The 24848-nt window shown below is 33.8% G+C and overlaps 1 protein-coding gene across 1 annotated transcript in view; it reads right to left on the bottom strand.

The window, feature by feature from the left end:
- The window catches only part of LOC143245801 (intermembrane lipid transfer protein VPS13B-like), a 136346-nt gene that overhangs the window by 21493 nt on the left and 90005 nt on the right, over window positions 1-24848 (bottom strand). The window contains 13 exon segments of the mRNA XM_076492054.1: window positions 2293-2398; window positions 3062-3221; window positions 3422-3605; window positions 5689-5775; window positions 8225-8506; window positions 8699-8851; window positions 9249-9326; window positions 10248-10331; window positions 11468-11569; window positions 17488-17601; window positions 19361-19488; window positions 20345-20490; window positions 22552-22730. Coding sequence (XP_076348169.1) covers window positions 2293-2398; window positions 3062-3221; window positions 3422-3605; window positions 5689-5775; window positions 8225-8506; window positions 8699-8851; window positions 9249-9326; window positions 10248-10331; window positions 11468-11569; window positions 17488-17601; window positions 19361-19488; window positions 20345-20490; window positions 22552-22730 — 1803 coding nt within the window.

The following is a 24848-nucleotide window of genomic DNA, read 5'->3' as shown; positions in this document are numbered from 1 at the left end:
TTACAATTAGACCACTTAGAGAAACAATGATGGATGTAATCACAAGTGTCTGGGTGGAGGGACACGACCGGGATGACTGATGTAATCACAAGTGTCTGGGTGGAGGGACACGACCGGGATGACTGATGTAATCACAAGTGTCTGGGTGGAGGGACACGACCGGGAAGACTGATGTAATCACAAGTGTCTGGGTGGAGGGACACGACGGGATGACTGATGTAATCACAAGTGTCTGGGTGGAGGGACACGACGGGATGACTGATGTAATCACAAGTGTCTGGGTGGAGGGACACGACCGGGATGACTGATGTAATCACAAGTGTCTGGGTGGAGGGACACGACCGGGAAGACTGATGTAATCACAAGTGTCTGGGTGGAGGGACACGACCGGGATGACTGATGTAATCACAAGTGTCTGGGTGGAGGGACATGACCGGGAAGACTGATGTAATCACAAGTGTCTGGGTGGAAGGACACGACGGGATGACTGATGTAATCACAAGTGTCTGGGTGGAGGGACACGACCGGGATGACTGATGTAATCACAAGTGTCTGGGTGGAGGGACACGACCGGGATGACTGATGTAATCACAAGTGTCTGGGTGAAGGGACATGACCGGGAAGACTGATGTAACCACAAGTGTCTAGGTAAAGGGACACGACCGGGAAGACTGATGTAATCACAAGTGTCTGGGTGGAGGGACACGACTGGGATGACTGACGTAATCCCAAGTGTCTGGGTAAAAGGACACGACTGGGATGACTGATGTAATCACAAGTGTCTGGGTGGAGGGACATGACCGGGATGACTGATGTAATCACAAGTGTCTGGGTGGAGGGATGTGATCACCTATGCTTCAAAACAAGGCACTAGATGATGGTGATCTTATTTCAGGTTTTCAGGCGAAGGATTCAAATACTACTGCATATCTTACTCTCCTGCAGTTTACTAAATTCTATCTGAATCACAAAATATTTGAAATTTTTTAAAGTTCCAATTTGTAAAGGTTAAATCCACTTCAGACATAAGGCGTTACATTCTGTTGACTGTCCAGTCATGGAACGTATCTAACGTTTCATGGGATAGTTACATTGTACCTCACTTGACTTTCTGTGTTGATGACTCCTTGGTGACTGTCGCATGGAACACAAATACTTGAAGTGACAATGCAAAAACAAAATGTGTATAATAAATGTATGTTTGGTTCTCTCATTTCGTGTTTGAATGTGTAAATATATTAACCACGTCCATTCCTTGTTATATTTTTTCTATCTGCTTATCTTGCACAGTATGCTTCAAATTCAATTTTTTTTTTCATTTCTAATTTTATTTCTGTCATTTAAATACAGTTTTTACTTCAGTTCCTTCATGGTGAAATTATCTTAGCCCTATCTAATGAAACATTTCTTTAATATTGTCTTTTTTATTTCATCAGGAACAAATTATTACCTTTATTAAATTCAAGGACCTCAAGTTACTGTGGACATCAAGTGACCAAGAAATGGGTTTAACCTTGAACTACAGAATAAGCTCAGTGAAATACACTCAAAATCTGTTTTGTGACAGATCAATCAGAAACTGTAACATTACAGGTCATCCAAATGTTTATTCTAAAAAGCTGTTCTTAAGGGAAAGCATATCCTATAAAGGTATACTGTTTAATTCTATCCTTGTTAAACATGTTTCCTAATAAGTTGAGACTAAAGTTAGCACCTCTTCCTCCTGAAAAAATAAAAAAGTCAATAAAAATAAAACATTTCTCCAGAAGTATCCACATGTAAGGTAGTGGCTAACATGGGTAGAGCACCGAGTCAATTTTACAGTTTTCAACAACAGAGATTGCATTAAAAACATGGTGATATTTTAATTCAAAGAGGTGTAAGAAAACAAACCCATTAAGAGAAAAGTGATATTGATTCTCTTTAAAAATCATGTTTCTACTATCGAAAAGTTAGCCTCAAATTTCTCCCTTGAATAAGTATCTTTTTGGATGTGATTCTTCACCGGAAACAGCAACATGGTAAAATGTCAAGAAACACTAGTTCTGAACATTTCATATAAGAGTAAAAATGTTTCTAAGTTTCTGATTTCATGATCCAATTTTAATGTTGACCTTATCTGAGTTGCACATTTTGAAAATGTGAACATGATTTCCATTAATAAAACATTGAGAGCAACATTTATATTCACATTTCACATTCTCTAAACTAGAGGCACAACAATCTTTACTTAAACAGCTGAAAACTAAACAAACTAAAGAAGAAAACAGTTTTTCATTTTTTCTTACTTACGTTAAGCTCAATGTCCGGAACTTCTGATGGACGTATAATTGATTTTCCAACACAATTAACTGGTATGTATGGTAGCAGACCCTCACAGTTCAGTTCGTGCACGTGACTTTACAAAACAGAAGAATACAGTTCATACATTGCTGTTCATTTTGTTAGTTTATGTTCCAAAACAAAAATATAGATTTTGACGCATTTTAATTGTCAATTCTACAACCATAAATAATATAAAACTGTTTTTCATATCATCCCTTGTTTCCAATATTTCACATTATATGTGACTTCACGTACTAAAGCAGTCCCTCATTTTAAACATAATTATCCACATTATAAAAGATGTCCTGTGAGCCATGGAGTCTTCATGCTAGAAAGATCGATATACATTCTTGTTAAGTATGGAATCGCCACATTAGGAAAGATCGATATACATTCCTGTTAACTATGGAATCATAACATTAGCAAGGTGGATATGCAACCCTGTTAACTATAGGATCATAACATTAGCAAGGTGGATATGCAACCCTGTTAACTATAGGATCATAACATTAGCAAGGTGGATATGCAAACCTGTTAACTATAGGATCATAACATTAGCAAGGTGGATATGCAACTCTGTTAACTATGAAATAACCATGTTAGAAAGTTGGATATTTTTACTTGATAAATCATGAGTCAGCATGTTATCTATTTATGTAAATACTTTATGAACCTAAAAGTTACCATAATGTTAGACATTACAAATTTCTTCAAAACCCAGCTGATGTTCATTCACCTTTCAACCCTGGAATCATCGAATGGCCAGCAAAATGGCTGAGTGGCCATCCATCGCTGACACAGATCATCCATCTCTATCTTAGAGGGTAATTTTTCTGTTGTAACTTTCTCTGCTAAGCTGTAAGACAACTCTACGGGTGGTGATGACATTTTCATACCTATAAAAACAGAACATGCATTATATTGACATATTTCACTGTTGTGGTGTAATGATGACAGAGTCCTGGTTATATGAGTAACTGAGACCTACTAATAGTTGGTACTCTGCTTCTTTGACATAACAGACAAGGAAGAAAGTTTCAAAATGGTTAAAACGAAAAATTACTAAACACCATAGAAATTCAGAAAAATAACTCACCAGGACTCATCTGAAATGTTAAATAAAGACTATCAGTGTATTTTCCCATTGCTAGAAGCTGGTGTTCTTGTCCTTGTCCCTGTATTTCCATCGTATGTGTCTCTTCTTGGTCTGATGATACGAGGTGTGCTAAGAGGGCACGAGGAATGTTGTTCCTAACCACGAACAAAGGGGCAAAAAAGACCTACGACAAATTTTAGATACATCAAGGTTAGCTTTACAAATATAAAGTTTTAGATATATGAAAGATGGAATTTAATTTTTGATACGTAAAAATTAGAACTGCAATTAAACAGTTTTAGATGTATGGATACCGGTATTACGGTAACATACTAATAACTGTAACATGTAGATGTATGGATACCAGTATTACCGTAACATACTGATAAATGTAACATGTAGATGTATGGATACCAGTATTACGGTAACATACTAATAACTGTAACATGTAGATGTATGGATAGCAGTATTACCATAACATACTGATAACTGTAACATGTAGATGTATGGATACCAGTATTACCATAACATACTGATAACTGTAACATGTAGATGTATGGATACCAGTATTACGGTAACATACTAATAACTGTAACATGTAGATGTATGGATAGCAGTATTACCATAACATACTGATAACTGTAACATGTAGATGTATGGATACCAGTATTACGGTAACATACTAATAACTGTAACATGTAGATGTATGGATACCGGTATTACGGTAACATACTAATAACTGTAACATGTAGATGTATGGATACCGGTATTACGATAACATACTAATAACTGTAACATGTAGATGTATGGATACCAGTATTACCGTAACATACTGATAACTGTAACATGTAGATGTATGGATACCAGTATTATCGTAACATACTGATAACTGTAACATGTAGATGTATGGATACCAGTATTACCGTAACATACTAATAACTGTAACATGTAGATGTATGGATACCAGTATTACCGTAACATACTAATAACTGTAACATATAGATGTATGGATACCAGTATTACGGTAACATATTAATATGTAGATGTAGAGTTCATTACATGGTAACATTAGGTTTGTAATGAACTGAAACATGTTGTAGTGTTAAAAGCTAATGTTCTAAAGACAAATGTCCTTCTAAACTATGATTACATCATGGTTTGTACCAATATAACCATCTAAGCCTAATTGTTTATTAATTACTACTTTTATTTTATTTGTTTATTATAACTTATATCTTGTCTGGTCACCTTTAGCCATCTTCCCAATCTTCCAAGAATGAGAAAACCCAGACTCCATCTTAGAAAGCTGAGACAATCATACAGACTACTGACCAGAGAAGTGACTGACATTCATTCACCTTAACCTTACTTTAAGTTTTTCAGTTAGGTTGATTGGTAAATTTTTATCTTAATGCATTTTCACTGTTATCATTATACTCAGAGGACATCTAACTTTACAGCTTGGGTTTAGTTTCCGTAATGAAATACATAAAACTTTAATCACGCTGTATCCCATACTAAGACAAAAAAAATAATGTAGCTGTAGCTTTCATGCTAATTAGGCTTAAAAGTCAAGTGTGGGAAAGAGTGTGCTTTAGCTTCTGCGTTTGCACATACTTTTGCACTCTTTAATATCTAAATAAATGTCTTTTCCATCCAAGTCTGCTAGATGTAAATAGTCGTGTTTTAAAATTCTACACATGTTAGGCCCACCAATACTGATCTATACTTTAGAATAGGTCCAAACCCATTTATTTTAAGATAAGGCACAAGGAAGGAGCTGTCACTTTGATTACAGCCAAGGTGGTCATTGCAATACTTTCTCGGTACTAAAATGGAAAGTTCTCGTCACGGATTTGTTTGAAAAGTAATAAATACAATAATGAGATAATGTGAGCAAAATTAAAATATAATGACAAAGAAAGGCCTCGTCTTATCATAAGTAAGATTTCCAAAGTTGCTCTTTTTTGTTACACCAATTCTTAGTAAGAAATATCAACCACTTCTTTGACTCGTGTAAATGTCAAATTTTCTGATCTTTGTAGCTCATCACAGAACTCACCATTTAACTATGCACAAAGATATAATTATGATGACTCAGAAACTTTCAAAGTTTTTCATTTCCTGTACTTCAATTAATTTAATTAAATAAAACTTTAATTAAAACAAGCATTTTGAATAATGAAATAATAATAATGAAATTCTACTGTATTTGTACACTAAACTGAAAACCTTTCTAACGAAATGAACCGAATGAAGACACTCACCACTCTCACGACAGCTTCAGGGCTGACCTCTAGTGTCATGACAGTGCACCAGAAAGTCATGAATTGACCTTTACCTTTGACTGGCACCTTTCATAAAAAAGGAAATTAGGATAATAATGCAAAAACTGAAATCAAACTTCTGTTCATTTTATTTGGTGTATAAATACAGAAACCTTGGAAGGGAATACATATGTTCTAATCAAACAAATATATTTATATAAAGGTGATACCAAATAATCTTATAAACGGATTTACACACTTTCCCTGGGTTAGTAGTATTTAGTAACATCTTGAAGGAGGTCTCATGAAAAATGTTCCACCTGATAACCTGTGGTATTACCTAAGCCTAAGTTATCCAATTGGCAGTATGCAAGATGGTTTTGGCAGGTCCATGCACCACCAAAGAAATGCCAAAAATAAACAACCACAAAAAAATTAAAATTAGATATTTATTGTTTGTTAATTACTACGAGTGTTTTGTATCAACACTCTTGAAGAAAGAGTCAATTTGTTTCCATTCAACAACTAACGTTCAGCTCCTGTGAAGGTATCCAAAATATTACATGGCTTGTCACTAGCACAAAGTTTGACACTCCTTATTAAATCTGATACCACTTTGATCAATTGTTTGTGACCTTACTACACGAAGATGAAAGTTATATTACTTTGATCAGCTAATTTGGGACTTTATATGCTATCATGTGTAACAGGGCTTCTCAAATGAAATATTAACTTCCAATATAGATCAGGAATTTCCAGCTAACAGTTATATCAGCTTAATATGTTTGCTAAATATTCACAAAGTAAAAGTTAGATTGTATTTAGAATATACATTCCTGCCAACTCTGGAAAAAGTAAAACTTTGTTCACAGCAAAATCTGAAACATTCTGGTGGTTTGGTGGTATGAACATTTACACGTCATACAGTACTGGATACACATGTTTCATTATACACGTCATACAGTACTGGATACACGTGTTTCATTATACACGTCATACAGTACTGGATACACATGTTTCATTATACACGTCATACAGTACTGGATACACATGTTTCATTATACACGTCATACAGTACTGGATACACATGTTTCATTATACACGTCATACAGTACTGGATACACATGTTTCATTATACACGTCATAGAGTACTGGATACACATGTTTCATTATACACGTCATACGGTACTGGATACACGTGTTTCATTATATACGTCACACAGTACTGGATACACGTGTTTCATTATACACGTCACACAGTACTGGATACACGTGTTTCATTATACCGTCATACGTCACACAGTACTGGATACACATGCGTGTTTCATTATACACGTTTCGTCACACAGTACTGGATACACGCGTGTTTCATTATACACGTCACACAGTACTGGATACACGTGTTTCATTATACACGTCACACAGTACTGGATACACGTGTTTCATTATATACGTCACACAGTACTGGATACACGTGTTTCATTATACACGTCATACAGTACTGGATACACGTGTTTCATTATACCGCGTCATACATACTGGATACCGCGTGTTTCATTATACACGTCATACAGTACTGGATACACGTGTTTCATTATACACGTCATACAGTACTGGATACACGTGTTTCATTATACACGTCATACAGTACTGGATACACGTGTTTCATTATACACGTCATACAGTACTGGATACACGTGTTTCATTATACACGTCATACAGTACTGGATACATATGTTTCATTATACACGTCATACAGTACTGGATACATATGTTTCATTATACACGTCATACAGTACTGGATAGATATGTTTCATTATACACGTCATACAGTACTGGATACATATGTTTCATTATACACGTCATACAGTACTGGATACATATGTTTCATTACCAAAATAAATGCTTACATTATTTTGTATGTGCCACACCCTTCCATACTAAGGCCTACTAACTTACAATTATAAGTTAAATGAATTAATTCAAATCAATCAGTTTCTGTAAAAACATGGTAGTAAACACAATGTTATTGAACTTAGCCTCATTTATCCATTTCTGACAATGCAACATCACTACCCACAATTTTAGCCCACTATGATTTACATATGCACTCACTAACACACATAAAAACCTTTCATCATTGAAACATCTGCTCCTAATACCCTCTTCGTATTGCAACATTCAACGGGGATTCCAGAAATCAGTTGAATATTAACAAAAATGCCTCTAGTGTTTAAAAACAGATATACATCAATGTCCCTTATGCTACTGATAAAACTACGAGTGCTACATACCAGTATAGCAATCCATTCATTATTTGTTTGTTAATATCAATGACTCACCTTAACAACCCACAAAGAGAGAGAAACATGTTAATCTTTGTCTACTAATTGTTTTTCCTTGAGTTACAGTTGAACAAAAAACCAAACAGCATGATACCAAAAGGCTCTGAAATCAGAATGTTAACTGAGCTTAAACTACAACTGAAGTGCAAACAAATTACTGGCTCCAAATATACAACACGAAAATGCAATACCTTGATCACCTGACACACGTGCGTCTTGTCTCCAGTAATAGATATGTTGTCAGACCAGGGAGTGTCAATTCCCAGGAGTCGGAGTCGCAGACCATGGATGTACTGGTGCTCTATCACAAAACTAGGAAGCGTACACTGTTGTCCTAGAACTGCACTTTTCTTACGGTATTCCTTATCTTTAGGCTTATGTGAGTTACCCTGGTGGTGAGGGTAGGTAAGAAGTTGTACTTCTAAATGTTGGGTCAATCTACTAGAGATGACTAGCTGACAACGTAGGATGACCTGAATAAGAAGAAAACTAAATTCTCACATCATGAAGGGTGTTGCTAAAAAAAATAAAGATTTCTAATAATACCTCTTCACAGTAAACACTTGTATAAAAATATCTTTTTATGTCCACTAATGTACAATCTTCAGACATATATGGTTTCATTAAGGATACCATTTGAATAGTAAGCACAGATCAATTCCTACCTGTTTCTGAACAGTAGATATCTGTCTTATGATGATAATTACAGTGGCTTTCTGACCTTTAGTCTCCCAAGTTTTTACAATGGTTCCAACTCTGTCTAAAGAGAAAGAGTTGCTCCAACCCCACCTCATGCTCTCAAGACACACGTGTAAATGCTGCAAAAACAACATCAAATTCTGTAAACTTTAAGTATTGAAATATTTCAGATGATTTTATTAAGTTACTTGTGTGTTATAATATGCTTCTTTTTCCAGAAATATCTTTATCCCAAGGACAGAATATACACTTCAAACACCATGTCTTATGCACATTAAATGTGTTCTATCTCCTTTATACTGTGTGATAAACACATGATGTATCATTTCTTTCTTACAACACTTCTGTTATAAGAAACACGTGCACAGTATTTTCTAAACTTTGTTGTTTAAATACCTGATAAGTAGTAAACATAACCAACACATATTCAAGTTCTACTGTAAAACACACAGTAATAAGCCAGAATAATCATATTAAAATATTACTCCACAAAGCCTAAGATTGCAGGCTACTAACCTGTTTTGTCTTGTGAGTACGCCAACTGTAAGCATGCATCTGTCGACTTGCTAAAATAATGCTTTCATCCGTGTCAACCTAAAAAATGAATAACTAACAATGTTATTATTGTTATGCATTAAACATATATATAAATTAATTTACTGTTTGTTTCTTCTTAAAGCTAGACAGGTATTGAAACCCAGGTTTTATGTTATACGCTTTTACAGTTATCATGGAGATGCTGAAGGGCATGAATTTATTACCCAAGTAATTAACCTATGGAAATACCTTCAGAAGGCATAAGAGGTGGTCCAAATAAAATATGAACAAAAGTCACAAACACCAACAACAGCATTTGTACCAAGAAAAGACAAGAAATAACATTTTATTAAGGCTGAATCACTGACTGATTTTCAAAGATTTTACAGAAATATCAAGGTTAAACAAGGTTACAATACTAACTATTTAAACAAGGTTACAATACTAAGTATTCAAACAAGGTTACAATACTAACTATTTAAACAAGGTTACAATACTAAGTATTCAAACAAGGTTACAATACTAAGTATTCAAACAAGGTTACAATACTAGGTATTTAAACAAGGTTGCAATACTAGGTATTTAAACAAGGTTACAATACTAGGTATTTAAACAGGGTTACAATACTAAGTATTTAATCAAGGTTACAATACCAAGTATTGAAACAAGGTTACAATACCAACTATTCAAACAAGGTTACAATACTAAGTATTCAAACAAGGTTACAATACTAAGTATTCAAACAAGGTTACAATACTAAGTATTCAAACAAGGTTACAATACTAAGTATTCAAACAAGGTTACAATACTAAGTATTCAAACAAGGTTACAATATTAAGTATTCAAACAAGGTTACAATATTAAGTATTCAAACAAGGTTACAATACTAAGTATTCAAACAAGGTTACAATACTACGTATTTTGCCATCATTGTTACTAATTATTGTTCTTATTACAATCAGAACAGAAGACACTTACTTGACCAAACCGTATAGTTTCTTCTATGTCATTACAGATCAAATAGTAATTAGGAACCAGAAGTTTGGATTCTTTTTTCTGGAACTATAACAACAAGGTATTCTTTTTATAAATATTTATAAAACTACAAAATATGTTACACTGTGTCTAGTGCACGACAAAAAGGTCAGGACTGTTTTGGAGTCACTAACCCTTAAACAGTAGCCATCATCAATGGATGCTTATACCTAGAACATTTCTACTGTTTAAGGGTTAAATAGGTCATTTCTACAAACAAAACACCAACAACAATGAAAATAACAAAATCTCCAAGAAATTAACTGAAGACTTTGTAAATCTAATTTCTATCACACTCCTAACATCATCAAGTTTATTGGTTTTATGTAAACTAAATCACTTATCATTACAGCCCAAGAATCTATATGCTGGGATGTATTCTATCTCTAACACCACGAAAGATCATAATTAAAAAAATTTGATATCACCATACAAAACAACATTATTTCTTTACCCTACAAATCCTCACACTAAATAAAATCTATTACTTAACATATTACAGATTAATTATGTACAAACAGATTGTTTTACATCATAAACCTTCACACTAAATAAAACTGATTATTTCATTAATTACAGACTGTGTACAAACAGACTGTTTTACACCATAAACCCTCACACTAAATAAAACTGATTATTTCATCAATTACAGACTATGTACAAACAGATTGTTTTACACCATAAACCCTCACACTAAATAAAACTGGTTATTTCATCAATTACAGACTATGTACAAACATTGTTTTACACCATAAACCCTCACACTAAATAAAACTGGTTATTTCATCAATTACAGACTATGTACAAACATTGTTTTACACCATAAACCCTCACACTAAATAAAACTGGTTATTTCATCAATTACAGACTATGTACAAACATTGTTTTACACCATAAACCTTCACACTAAATAAAATCTGTTACTTTACCAATTACAGACAATGTACTATCATATTATCTATTTACACCATAAAAACTTTCATTAGACCAAATTGTTTTTAATAACCAATGTTTTAACTGTGTAAAGTTTATACATGTTTTGTATATTCAATGGCTGCAGTAAAACAGGTACTAGATTTTTAATATGAGTTAGGTTTAGGTTCAAATTATTTAACATCACAGAGGTTTATGCTGAGAAAAACAGAATATTTAATTAGACCAACCTTAGACCAGCTATGTACAGCCAGATTCAGTGTGTGAATGACCGACTGACCAACACGAAGGTAACAAGGATGAAGAATAGCTCCTCCTTCAAGCACAGATGGCTAAAACCAACAACAAAAGAACACATCTATAATATTTACAATTAACTTATGATTTCTTTATTTCAATTTATAACAAGATGCATAATAATTCATAAAACAGCCAGTGCTCCCATTTTTAAAACTCGACAGGACTAATGCATTAAAGTGGCATGACAGTTTGCACTTTAATGGGCCTAAAATTGCACAACAATAATTTTAATCACACAATTTTGTTTTGTCTAATACAGTCTACAGCATAAAACAAAGAGAGTATGAATAGTTTACATTAGAACAATTCTAGAGCCTCACCATGTCAGTACGGTCCCCGTCATCACAACTTGTCACACTCTGTCCGAAAATTTTGTAACTTATAATAGCCACAGAGCACAGTTTCCATTGCAAAATGTTTCATTAGAAAGCTGTCATGTCCAAAGCACATCACTTCTCTGTACACACTTTCCATAATCAATATATATTAAGAGGATGACAGTCTTCAAGCAACTGTTTAAACAATTTGATCTCATAGAAATGCATCCAATTACTTAACTGTTATGTTTTTATATATGAAATAGCATGAATACATTTTATTTTCCAGCTGCATCTTGAGGTATGTGATGGTTGAACAGGAGGTATGATTGGAAGCCTTATCTTGGTGAACCCATATCACGTTTGGCTCATTTCCAGATAAAGATCCTTCTTTATTATGTTGCATACTATTGCCTGAGACATACAGAATGCTTGTGCTATTAACCTTTCTTGTTCGTGGATATTTTTGTTTACTAAATGCCACATTTTACTTATCTTGGTTGGTGTAATTACTGTAGGTCTCTTTCTATACGGTTCTTACCCCAAAATGATCCATATTCAAATGCCATTGAGAACAATGAATATTTCTGTCTCAGAAGTTCTAAGTCCTCAATCTGAAAGCATCTTTGCTATCTGATTGAATGAATATCTGTATTGAAAAAGGGCTGTTATGAAACTTTCTGCAAACTGAACAGTTTTCAGTAGCATCTATGAAATGACACAGACACTAAAATCAAAGTTCTGATAAATTATTTTCCACCATGACTTCATATTAGTTGTAGCTGTCACATGACGGCTTGTTGCATATTCAAAACTAATGTAACATAATGTACTCAGCCCTGTGTATAGCCACATTTCAGTAACACCTTATATGCTTTGTGTTGCTACAAAATACAGTATTTTGTTTGATACACATTTTTTATTAAAATTCTATATTGAACCAACAAATAATGATATGGTTAAAATATTTGTATATAATCTGAAACTTCCATACAAAAAAGAGCAATAACAATAGGGAAACTTGAATATTACAAGTCAACCAACAGACAGGAAGTTTAAATCTTGCTAAACTTCCATGATTAAAAGTAAGCCTTGAAACAGCTGAGATATTTTAGCTTTCCTGGTTAATGAATGTGTTTAGCAGGCAGGATTGTGGTTTCAAGTCCTGTCCACTTTAATTTTATTAGTAGAACATCTTATCATTACAGGTGGAATTTGCTTTCAAAATTTCTACAGTTGAAGATTTAATTGAGTAGTTGCAAACAAAAATGATAATATAGAAATACTAGGCCTTAAGAGCTGACTAGCACAGGTTAAAAGACCCCATTATCATGCATGCCCTTTGGCACTAAAACTTCAAATAAAGTAAAGAAGTGTCTTTGATTAAAGTTTTAGTGCCAAAGGGCATAACTTTAAAAATAACTTGTCATTGTTTATCACTGATCTTATTTTTCATGAAATAAACATGGAAACTTTTTAACCCATTTGGTGTTTGACGACAAAATTAACTACAGTATTTTTGTTCTCTCTCATATCAGCACTTGTGCACAAAATTTCAAACTTTAAATAAAAACTCTATTTTCGACTCATTTCAAAGGATGTTTTTACTCAAAAACGTTTTTTGAATTTATATTTGATAAAACATTTATTTATTGAATTCCTGAAAAATAAATAAATAAATTGAGGTTTCAACTTTTATTCTTGCACAGCTATGAAGAGTCTCGACTGTAAACAAAACAATGCATTTGTTTGTTTGTTTTAGATACTTGTGTAAAGCTACTAAACAGATATCTTCACTTGCTGTCCCTGGTTTTGATCTGACAGATTAGAGTTTAAGTTTTTCTTTTATATAACTGCCAAGATTGTGGAGAATGTGTTAGGATTTTTGCCACACAACAAAACAAAAATTAAAAATGTTTCTATAGATACAGAGGTGTTAAAAAATATATGATAATGCTTTCAATTATTTATTGACAGAATTAATTGTATTTAAAAAACAGGTGGTAGAAGTAAAGAACCAGTTCATCCCATGGTGACTGGCAACTGTGCTGGACTCCATGGGGTTAGAGGGAATGCAGCTGGTCAACAGCCATGGTTACCAATGTTTGAGCTGCTTTAACACTGTATTTAATAACATACCAGCATCCTAAAATTGAGAAGCATTGTTTTACAGTGCAGGACATGAACATAAGATTTACTGTCCAGAAAACTAGCCAATACACCACAATCAACTAAATAATGCATTTAGATTTTTTTTTTCCTACTCATCTCAAGGTAGGTGAGCTTATCATAATCTAAAAACATTATTAATCAGGTCTTGTTTTTAATTTGATGTTTGGTTCAATATCAATGGTTTCATACTAAGCTCCTTGTCATCTTTTTACAACATAAGGTCTCAAGAATCACACATGAAATATGGAGTTGTAAACAGGTGGAGCTGATTATAATTTGTTTACCTCAGTATTGAATGAACAAAGTGAATTTAGCATTAATGTTTAGTTTAACAACATACTGGCAACCCAAAACTCCTGCATGATGAGCACAGGACCCAAGTTCCTTCCTTTACCCTATTTTATGTATGAGTCCAGGCTAGTTGTACTTTACAAACTACTAAATATTCCTTACCCTATTTTATGTATGAGTCCAGGCTAGCTGTACTTCACAAATCACTATAGATTCCTTACCCTATTTTATGTATGCGTCCAGGCTAGCTGTACTTCACAAATTACTAGAGATTCCTTACCCTATTTTATGTATGAGTCCAGGCTAGCTGTACTTCACAAACCACTAGAGATTCCTTACCCTATTTTATGTGTGCGTCCAGGCTAGCTGTACTTCACAAATCACTAGAGATTCCTTACCCTATTTTATGTACGAGTCCAGGCTAGCTGTACTTTACAAACCACTAGAGATTCCTTACCCTATTTTATGTATGAGTCCAGGCTAGCTGTACTTCACAAACCACTAGAGATTCCTTACCCAATTTGATGTATAAGTCCAGGTTATCTGTACTTCACAACACACTAGATATTCCTTACCCTATTTTACGTATGAGTCCAGGCTATCTGTACTTCACAACACACTAGATATTCCTTACCATATTTTACGTATGAGTCCAGGCTAGTTGTACTTCACAAATCACTAGAGATTCCTTACCCTATTTTATATATGAGTCCAGGCTAGCTGTACTTCACAAATCACTATAGATTCCTTACCCTATTTTATGTATGCGTCCAGGCTAGCTGTACTTCACAAATCACTAGAGATTCCTTACCCTATTTTATGTACGAGTCCAGGCTAGCTGTACTTTACAAACCACTAGAGATTCCTTACCCTATTTTATGTATGAGTCCAGGCTAGCTGTACTTCACAAACCACTAGAGATTCCTTAACCTATTTTATGTATGATTCCAGGCTATCTGTACTTCACAACACACTAGATATTCCTTACCCAATTTGATGTATAAGTCCAGGTTATCTGTACTTCACAACACACTAGATATTCCTTACCCTATTTTACGTATGAGTCCAGGCTATCTGTACTTCACAACACACTAGATATTCCTTACCCAATTTGATGTATGAGTCCAGGCTAGCTGTACTTCACAAATCACTAGAGATTCCTTACCCTATTTTATGTACGAGTCCAGGCTAGCTGTACTTCACAAATCACTAGAGATTCCTTACCCTATTTTATGTACGAGTCCAGGCTAGCTGTACTTCACAAATCACTAGAGATTCCTTACCCTATTTTATGTATGCGTCCAGGCTAGCTGTACTTCACAAATTACTAGAGATTCATTACCCTATTTTATGTACGAGTCCAGGCTAGCTGTACTTCACAAACCACTAGAGATTCCTTACCCTATTTTATGTATGAGTCCAGGCTAGCTGTACTTCACAAACCACTAGAGATTCCTTACCCTATTTTATGTATGATTCCAGGCTATCTGTACTTCACAACACACTAGATATTCCTTACCCAATTTGATGTATAAGTCCAGGTTATCTGTACTTCACAACACACTAGATATTCCTTACCCTATTTTACGTATGAGTCCAGGCTAGCTGTACTTCACAAATCACTAGAGATTCCTTACCCTATTTTATGTACGAGTCCAGGCTAGCTGTACTTCACAAATCACTAGAGATTCCTTACCCTATTTTATGTACGAGTCCAGGCTAGCTGTACTTCACAAATCACTAGAGATTCCTTACCCTATTTTATGTGTGCGTCCAGGCTATCTGTACTTCACAACACACTAGATATTCCTTACCCAATTTGATGTATGAGTCCAGGTTAGTTGTACTTCACAAACCACTAGAGATTCCTTACCCTATTTTACGTATAAGTCCAGGCTATCTGTACTTCACAACACACTAGATATTCCTTACCCTATTTTATGTATGAGTCCAGGTTAGTTGTACTTCACAAACCACTAGAGATTCCTTACCCAATTTGATGTATGAGTCCAGGCTAGCTGTACTTCACAAATCACTATAGATTCCTTACCCTATTTTATGTATGCGTCCAGGCTAGCTGTACTTCACAAATTACTAGAGATTCCTTACCCTATTTTATGTATGAGTCCAGGCTAGCTGTACTTCACAAACCACTAGAGATTCCTTACCCTATTTTATGTGTGCGTCCAGGCTAGCTGTACTTCACAAATCACTAGAGATTCCTTACCCTATTTTATGTACGAGTCCAGGCTAGCTGTACTTTACAAACCACTAGAGATTCCTTACCCTATTTTATGTATGAGTCCAGGCTAGCTGTACTTCACAAACCACTAGAGATTCCTTACCCTATTTTATGTATGATTCCAGGCTATCTGTACTTCACAACACACTAGATATTCCTTACCCAATTTGATGTATAAGTCCAGGTTATCTGTACTTCACAACACACTAGATATTCCTTACCCTATTTTACGTATGAGTCCAGGCTATCTGTACTTCACAACACACTAGAGATTCCTTACCCTATTTTACGTACGAGTCCAGGCTATCTGTACTTCACAACACACTAGATATTCCTTATCCAATTTGATGTATGAGTCCAGGCTAGCTGTACTTCACAAATCACTAGAGATTCCTTACCCTATTTTACGTACGAGTCCAGGCTGGCTGTACCTCACAAATCACTAGAGATTCTTTACCCTATTTTACGTATGAGTCCAGGCTAGCTGTACTTCACAAATCACTAGAGATTCTTTACCCTATTTTACGTACGAGTCCAGGCTAGCAGTACTTCACAAATCACTAGAGATTCCTTACCCTATTTTACGTATGAGTCCAGGCTAGCTGTACTTCACAAATCACTAGATATTCCTTACCCTATTTTACGTACGAGTCCAGGCTAGCTGTACTTCACAAATCACTAGAGATTCCTTACCCTATTTTATGTATGAGTCCAGGCTAGCTGTACTTCACAAATCACTAGAGATTCCTTACCCTATTTTATGTATGAGTCCAGGCTAGCTGTACTTCACAACACACTAGATATTCCTTACCCTATTAGATGTATAAGTCTAGGCAAGTTGTACTTCACAAATCACTAGAGATTCCTTACCCTATTTATGAACAAGTACAGGCTAGCTGTACTTCACAACACTCTAGCACTTCCTTACCCTGTTTGACATATGAGTCCAGGCTAACTGTATTTCACAATCCACAGGTTCTAACAACTGTTGCATTGTTAGATTTCTGTACTCTAGAATTTCAACACTGATAGTGAATAATCCCTGAGGATAAAAGAGAGAAACTTATAAGATTTGGTTTATTGAAGAAAGCACCTCTTCATTTTGCATGTTTTCAAAATAACCACATAAATAAACACTCAAGAACATGTTTGAGGGTAACCGTATGACACACAAATATCCTTTTTAAAATTGAAACACTAATGTGTTATAAAACACACAATAATTAAAAAGTTAACCCACTATTAGGACAAAATATGATTAAAGTAGGGGAATTATATGTTTAAATTTAAATAGATTGAGGTTTAGAGGCTTACAAATCTATAGAAAAATTAGCAGATACCACTTGCAAAGTGGACTAGTGTCAGCAGTGCCATATAAGTAAGAATGCAAAAGAAGACAATTAAACCACAGAAATTATGTTGAGACATAAATGTGTTCTGATGTTAAAAATCCCATAAACCAAGCACTTTTGAAAGTGCTCGTGTTACAGAGTTGTTATCTAAAAGACTTCTTGAACTGATGTGTTATTTGACATTATGAATGTGTTTTAACGTTTGTATTACAAACACAGGTAATAAATAAGGTCAGCTGCTCCTATTTAAAATGAAAGATGATGGATTCTGTACTTTCCATGCAAATCTAACTAATTATATCGTCTACATCTGACTTCATTACTACACATTTAGATAACAAAACCTTCTTTCTGGTAAGACTATTAGATATAACAGTGAGTTTCAGTTTCTGATGATCATAACTATGCCTATTCTGAAATAGATGATGGATTCTGTACTTTCCATGCAAATCTAACTAATTATATCGCCTACATCTGACTTCATTACTACACATTTAGATAACAAAACCTTCTTTCTGGTAAGACTATTAGATATAACAGTGAGTTTCAGTTTCTGATGATCATAACTATGCCTATTCTGAAATACAATTACTTTTAGCTTTATGACTTCACACTGTCTAAACCTTAATACTTACACGTGTCACCTATTGTTACACTGTCTAAACCTTACCACTTACACGAGTCACCTATCGTTACACTGTCTAAACCTTACTACTTACACGTGTCACCTATCGTTACACTGTCTAAACCTTACTACTTACACGTGTCACCTATTGTTACACTGTCTAAACCTTACTACTTACACGTGTCACCTATTGTTACTCTGTCTAAACCTTACTACTTACACGTGTCACCTATCGTTACACTGTCTAAACCTTATTACTTACATACGTCACCTCTCGTTACACTCTCTAAACCTTACTACTTACACGGGTCACCTCTCGTTACACTGTCTAAACCTTACTACTTACACACGTCACCTATCGTTACACTGTCTAAACCTTACTACTTACACACGTCACCTATCATTTCATCCTTGCAAGTGACTTATTATGGCTGCTTATCTTTTATTTTTCTAGATAAGAATCTTATCGACACCTGAATGTTCATACTTTCTTTCTTATCTTTTCTACTAATGTTCTTTATAATGAGATATTTAACCCTAGATTTGATTATTTTACTTCATCCTTTGGTGTTCATCTTAACATTTCGTTTAGCATTTCATGACTTACCTTCAACATCTATCTTGATGCTAATGTTACCTTTACTAATAATAATTTCTCTCCAACTGGATCTTTATTAATTACATACAGCTTACAAAGTATCACTCATCTACCTAACTGGTTCTACTTTCTATTTGTACTTGGCTCTCCTAAGTTACGTTTAACTGAATACTGACCTCTACCTGTTGTCTATTCTGACCTCTATAACTTCAATCAATTTACTCACCTCAATCTTCTGTCTGTCCTGCCAGAGGTCAACACTACAGCTTGGACTATCTAAAGTCAGAACCATAAACTCCTGATCAACAGGAGATGTTCCGTCAAATGAAAAGGGTAAGAGGTTTATTGGGGTTCCTAGAAAAAAAGAAATAAACAGACAATCTGGGATAAAACATGGTATCCTGAAGAAATAGACGCTCACATAAACAAGCTGGGATAAAACATGGTATCCTGAAGAAATAGACACTCACATAAACAAGCTGGGATAAAACATGGTATCCTGAAGAAATAGACACTCACATAAACAAGCTGGGATAAAACATGGTATCCTGAAGAAACAGATACTCACATAAACAAGCTGGGATAAAACATGGTATCCTGAAGAAATAGACACTCACATAAACAAGCTGGGATAAAACATGGTATCCTGAAGAAATAGACACTCACATAAACAAGCTGGGATAAAACATGGTATCCTGAAGAAACAGATACTCACATAAACAAGCTGGGATAAAACATGGTATCCTGAAGAAATATACACTCACATAAACAAGCTTGGCTTGAGATATTTGTGCAAAACTACACAAGAAACAACTGATATAATATTGAACAGACAGACAGAAAGGAAGACGACTAGTCCAAATCAGTCACTTCTAGCTCTTGGACTATTTTAATTGAATTTGACTGTTTACTGCACAACAAACTCAGTGCCAAAAGGTAGAATCAGATTTTCTAGCAACAGGAAACCTCAAATTTACAATCTAGCACTTTAATCACTAGACCATGTTTAGTAGCAATGTCACAGCTGTGTCCAATAAAACATATAGGACGTAATGTTTTTGAAACACAGAGAGAAAATAACAGTTTTATCCTGTTATTCCAAAAGTTCTAACAGTAACATATCTATAAATATTTTTAAAATTTATTTAGTAAATAAGAGAAAGAAAGACAAAGATTTAAGGAGTTCTTTCCAATATAAAATATATCTTACCTGCCCCAGCAAAGTGATTAAAGAAGGTCACTTGAATGAGATCAAACTTCAAACATGCCTGGAAATATGGAACTAGTACTGGTAAGAAACAGGAATCGACTCTCATACAGGCAGCAAGAGCAAGTGGAGATACTGTTAGTTGTGGGCTGAAAAGTATTTACCACATAGATTAACTTATCCCTCTAGCTACGGGCAAGTCAAGTATGCATGCCATGATCTATCAGAGAGTTGTATACAAAATTTAATTACACTACTTTATTATCATTGTACCTGAACAAACTTGGTATCAAAATGTAGTTAATAAATCGAGTTTTAATATCATAGAAGTTTTAAGGTCTTAATTTTATAAAGAAATGTTTCAAAAATCTTCAACAGCTTTTAGTATTAGAATAGTAACATTTGCTTTCTGAGTCTCCTCTCTTCTCTAATTTATTTACTAAGATGTACAAAAGTGAATGTAAATTACTCACTATAATATAGACATTATTCAGGCAAAGCATAAATTTTATAGATTTTTGATCTTACCAGTTAACAGAGTTGTAAACTAGGAAATTGAACTAGCCTGCCACGCCCTCATCTCTTTCACATGTTGTTAATATTTCTCTATGACATTCTATACAATATTACTTATAACCAACAGAAATACAGAATTTTAATGCATCAAATGAAATCATTTTCTGCACACGGTACAGTATTTTTTTTTACTTCAGTTTGAAAGTTTCTGTCTTATTGTTTTGGTTTATTTAAGATTTTTATGCCACAGCTAGAAAGCCAGATAAACTGTGATAATTACAGAACACCATTTATTTTGTGTGTTATTATTTTGTGTTCTTAGGTGCATTTTAAGTACATAAAACTTATTTAATTATCACCACCAGTACACAAAATTAGACTTACATTCTGACAGCTGTCAGCAAAATAGACAAGAAAAACACAAGTAAGTGTTATGTTTCTTGTTTCTCATATTTTTTCTTTATTTATTAATACGAATGTATTTAAAATATAAAAATCAGAATCTTTCTAGATTAGCTAAGGTTAGAATGGGTGTGATGACAGACAATAACAATAATTCTTCATAAGGTATGCTCACAAGCAGTTTGTGTTACATCATTTACTGTTAGTTTAAGTTACACATCTGCTGAGTGACTTACACCTTGTGTGGCAAGATTATATATAATTATTAGTTAGAGAAGGCTCAAGGAGAAATAAAATTATGTAGAAACTGATACAAACAGTTACGAGGCTTAAGCTATTTAGAATACACACACTTAGTTGCTGTTACAATTTGCAGTCATTATAGAAAGAATAAAAAATTGGAAATTTAGATTTATTTTATATTTTTTATGGTGGTTACGAGCTTGGTCAAATTAACCGAGTACACATAGAGTTAACGTACAAAGATTATAAAATTTAACTGAAAAATATAAAACAATTCATTTTTATTTAGGAGGTTTCAGAGGTTACACATATTATATTCAAAATAATTTCAGATGAAGAAAAGCATTTTTAATTTTAACAATATACTATGCACTGTTAACAGCCAACATTTTGACACCATACCTTCATGGACAAATATTCAATGAGAATACTTAATTAAAAAAGACAGATTTTGGTGTTCAAAAGACTTGTAATGTTTACTGAGAGACTTCCAGCTTTTGTGAAGGTAAACACAGCATTTTAAAAGTTACAATATGAAAACTCTGAGGGTTACTTTAGAATCACCAGATTGGTGTAATCTGCCAACTCTATAGAAGGCGGGTTAACAGTACTAAACATGTATACTGTGTTGTCAAATTCACCATTCAGTTTAGCTCAACAGTAGTGAGTGAGTAAAGAGTTTCATATGTATCCATTTCCAGCCAAAATCAACTTATGTCTGGCTAATCCTTAAGAATATTGTGAAATAAATCATACCAGATGGCTTGTTGCTGACATATGGAATGCACCCCATTGGTGAGGTGTTTCAAGCACCATTTTTTTCTTGAAAATACATTATTTTTTAAGCAATCAAAATGTTGCACAAGCTGGTTTTATTGTTGTATAAAGTACTAAAAAAGAATGGAGTAACTGAATATTCAGAGCAGAATATCCAGAAATACAAGCTCAGGACTTGAAAAACACATATTAGCTTAAAGTTCTTAAAGTTATTCCTTCATAAGCATACATTTAGTATATAACATTTTAGTTTAAATAACTCATAATCTTACTCTTCATCAGGACAGTGAACAACAACTCTCCACAACTCTGACACCACAACCAAGTGTCCTGTTTCCATGGTAACAGGAGGCAGATCAAGGGAACAATGAGCAGATTCAGAAAGTTCAAACTCCCTGTGTGTAAAGAACGACTGTTTTGTGGAATCCCAATACTGAAGGTCGCAAGTAACCTATACATAAGTGAGAAGACCTTAGAATAAATGATCATATCAAACCTAACTTTATATGGTCAGTGATATGGATATAAACAAGTGTCATAAGCAACATATAAAGTGATATAAACTCATGAAACATTTAATTTAATATGTAAATATTTTTTTTCAAACAACTGGCACATACATACCATAAGAGTACATAAGAAAACAATACATGATTTTAATATCACAAAAAAAGATACATTATTCGTCAGTAATGTATAAAAACAGTACATCATTCTAACATCAGTGTTACATCATTCATCAGTAATGTATAAAGACATCATTCTAACATCACAGTGTTACATCATTCATCAGTAATGTATAAAGACATTCTAACATCACAGTGTTACATCATTCATCAGTAATGTATAAAGACATTCTAACATCACAGTATTACATCATTCATCAGTAATGTATAAAGACAGTACATCATTCTAACATCAGTGTTACATCATTCATCAGTAATGTATAAACACATACTAACATCAATGTTACATCATTCATCAGTAATGTATAAAGACATTCTAACATCAGTGTTACACCATTCATCAGTAATGTATAAAGACAGTACATCATTCTAACATCAGTGTTACATCATTCATCAGTAATGTATAAACATATACAAACATCAAAGTTACATCATTCATCAGTAATGTATAAAGACATTCTAACATCAAAGTTACATCATTCATCAGTAATGTATAAAGACATTCTAACATCACAATATCACATCATTCATCAGTAATGTATAAAGACATTCTAACATCAGTGTCACATCATTCATCAGTAATGTATGAAGGCATTCTAACATCACAGTGTTACACCATTCATCAGTAATGTATAAAGACATCCTGACATCAATGTTACATCATTCATCAGTAATGTATAAAGACTTTCTAACATCACAATGTTACATCATTGATCAGTAATGTATAAAGACATCCTAACATCACAATGTTACATCATTGATCAGTAATGTATAAAGACATCATTCTAACATCACAGTGTTATGTCATTGATCAGTAATGTTTAAAGACATTCTAACATCACAGTGTTACGTCATTCATCAGTAATGTATAAAGACATTCTAACATCACATCGTTACATCATTCATCAGTAATGTATAAAGACATCATTCTAACATCACATCATTACCTCACTCATCAGTAATGTATAAAGGCATTCTAACATCACAGTGTCACATCATTCATCAGTAATGTATAAAGACATCCTAACATCAATGTTACATCATTCATCAGTAATGTATAAAGACATTCTAACATCACAGTGTTACATCATTCATTAGTAATGTATAAAGACATTCTAACATCAATGTTACATCATTAATCAGTAATGTATAAAGACATTCTAACATCACAGTGTTACATCATTCATCAGTAATGTATAAAGGCATTCTAACATCACAGTGTCACATCATTCATCAGTAATGTATAAAGACATTCTAACATCACAGTGTTACATCATTCATTAGTACTGTATAAAGACATTCTAACATCAATGTTACATCATTAATCAGTAATGTATAAAGACATTCTAACATCACAGTGTTACATCATTCATTAGTAATGTATAAAGACATTCTAACATCACAGTATTACATCATTCATGAGTAATGTATGAAGGCATCATTCTAACATCACAGTGTTACATCATTCATCAGTAATGTATAAACACATCATTCTAACATCACAGTGTTACACCATTCATCAGTAATGTATAAAGACATTCTAACATCACATCGTTACATCATTCATCAGTAATGTATAAAGACATTCTAACATCACAGTATTACATCATTCATGAGTAATGTATGAAGGCATCATTCCAACATCAGTGTTACATCATTCATGAGTAATGTATGAAGGCATCATTCCAACATCAGTGTTACATCATTCATCAGTTATGTATAAAGACATCATTCTAACATCACAGTGTTACATCATTTATCAGTAATGTATGAAGGCATCATTCTAACATCACAGTGTTACATCATTCATCAGTAATGTATAAACACATCATTCTAACATCACAGTGTTACACCATTCATCAGTAATGTATAAAGACATTCTA

Source organism: Tachypleus tridentatus, chromosome 3 (genome assembly GCF_004210375.1).
Source record: "Tachypleus tridentatus isolate NWPU-2018 chromosome 3, ASM421037v1, whole genome shotgun sequence".
Classification (NCBI taxonomy): Eukaryota; Metazoa; Arthropoda; class Merostomata; order Xiphosura; family Limulidae; genus Tachypleus; species Tachypleus tridentatus.
This window is presented reverse-complemented; position numbering and strand designations above follow the sequence as displayed.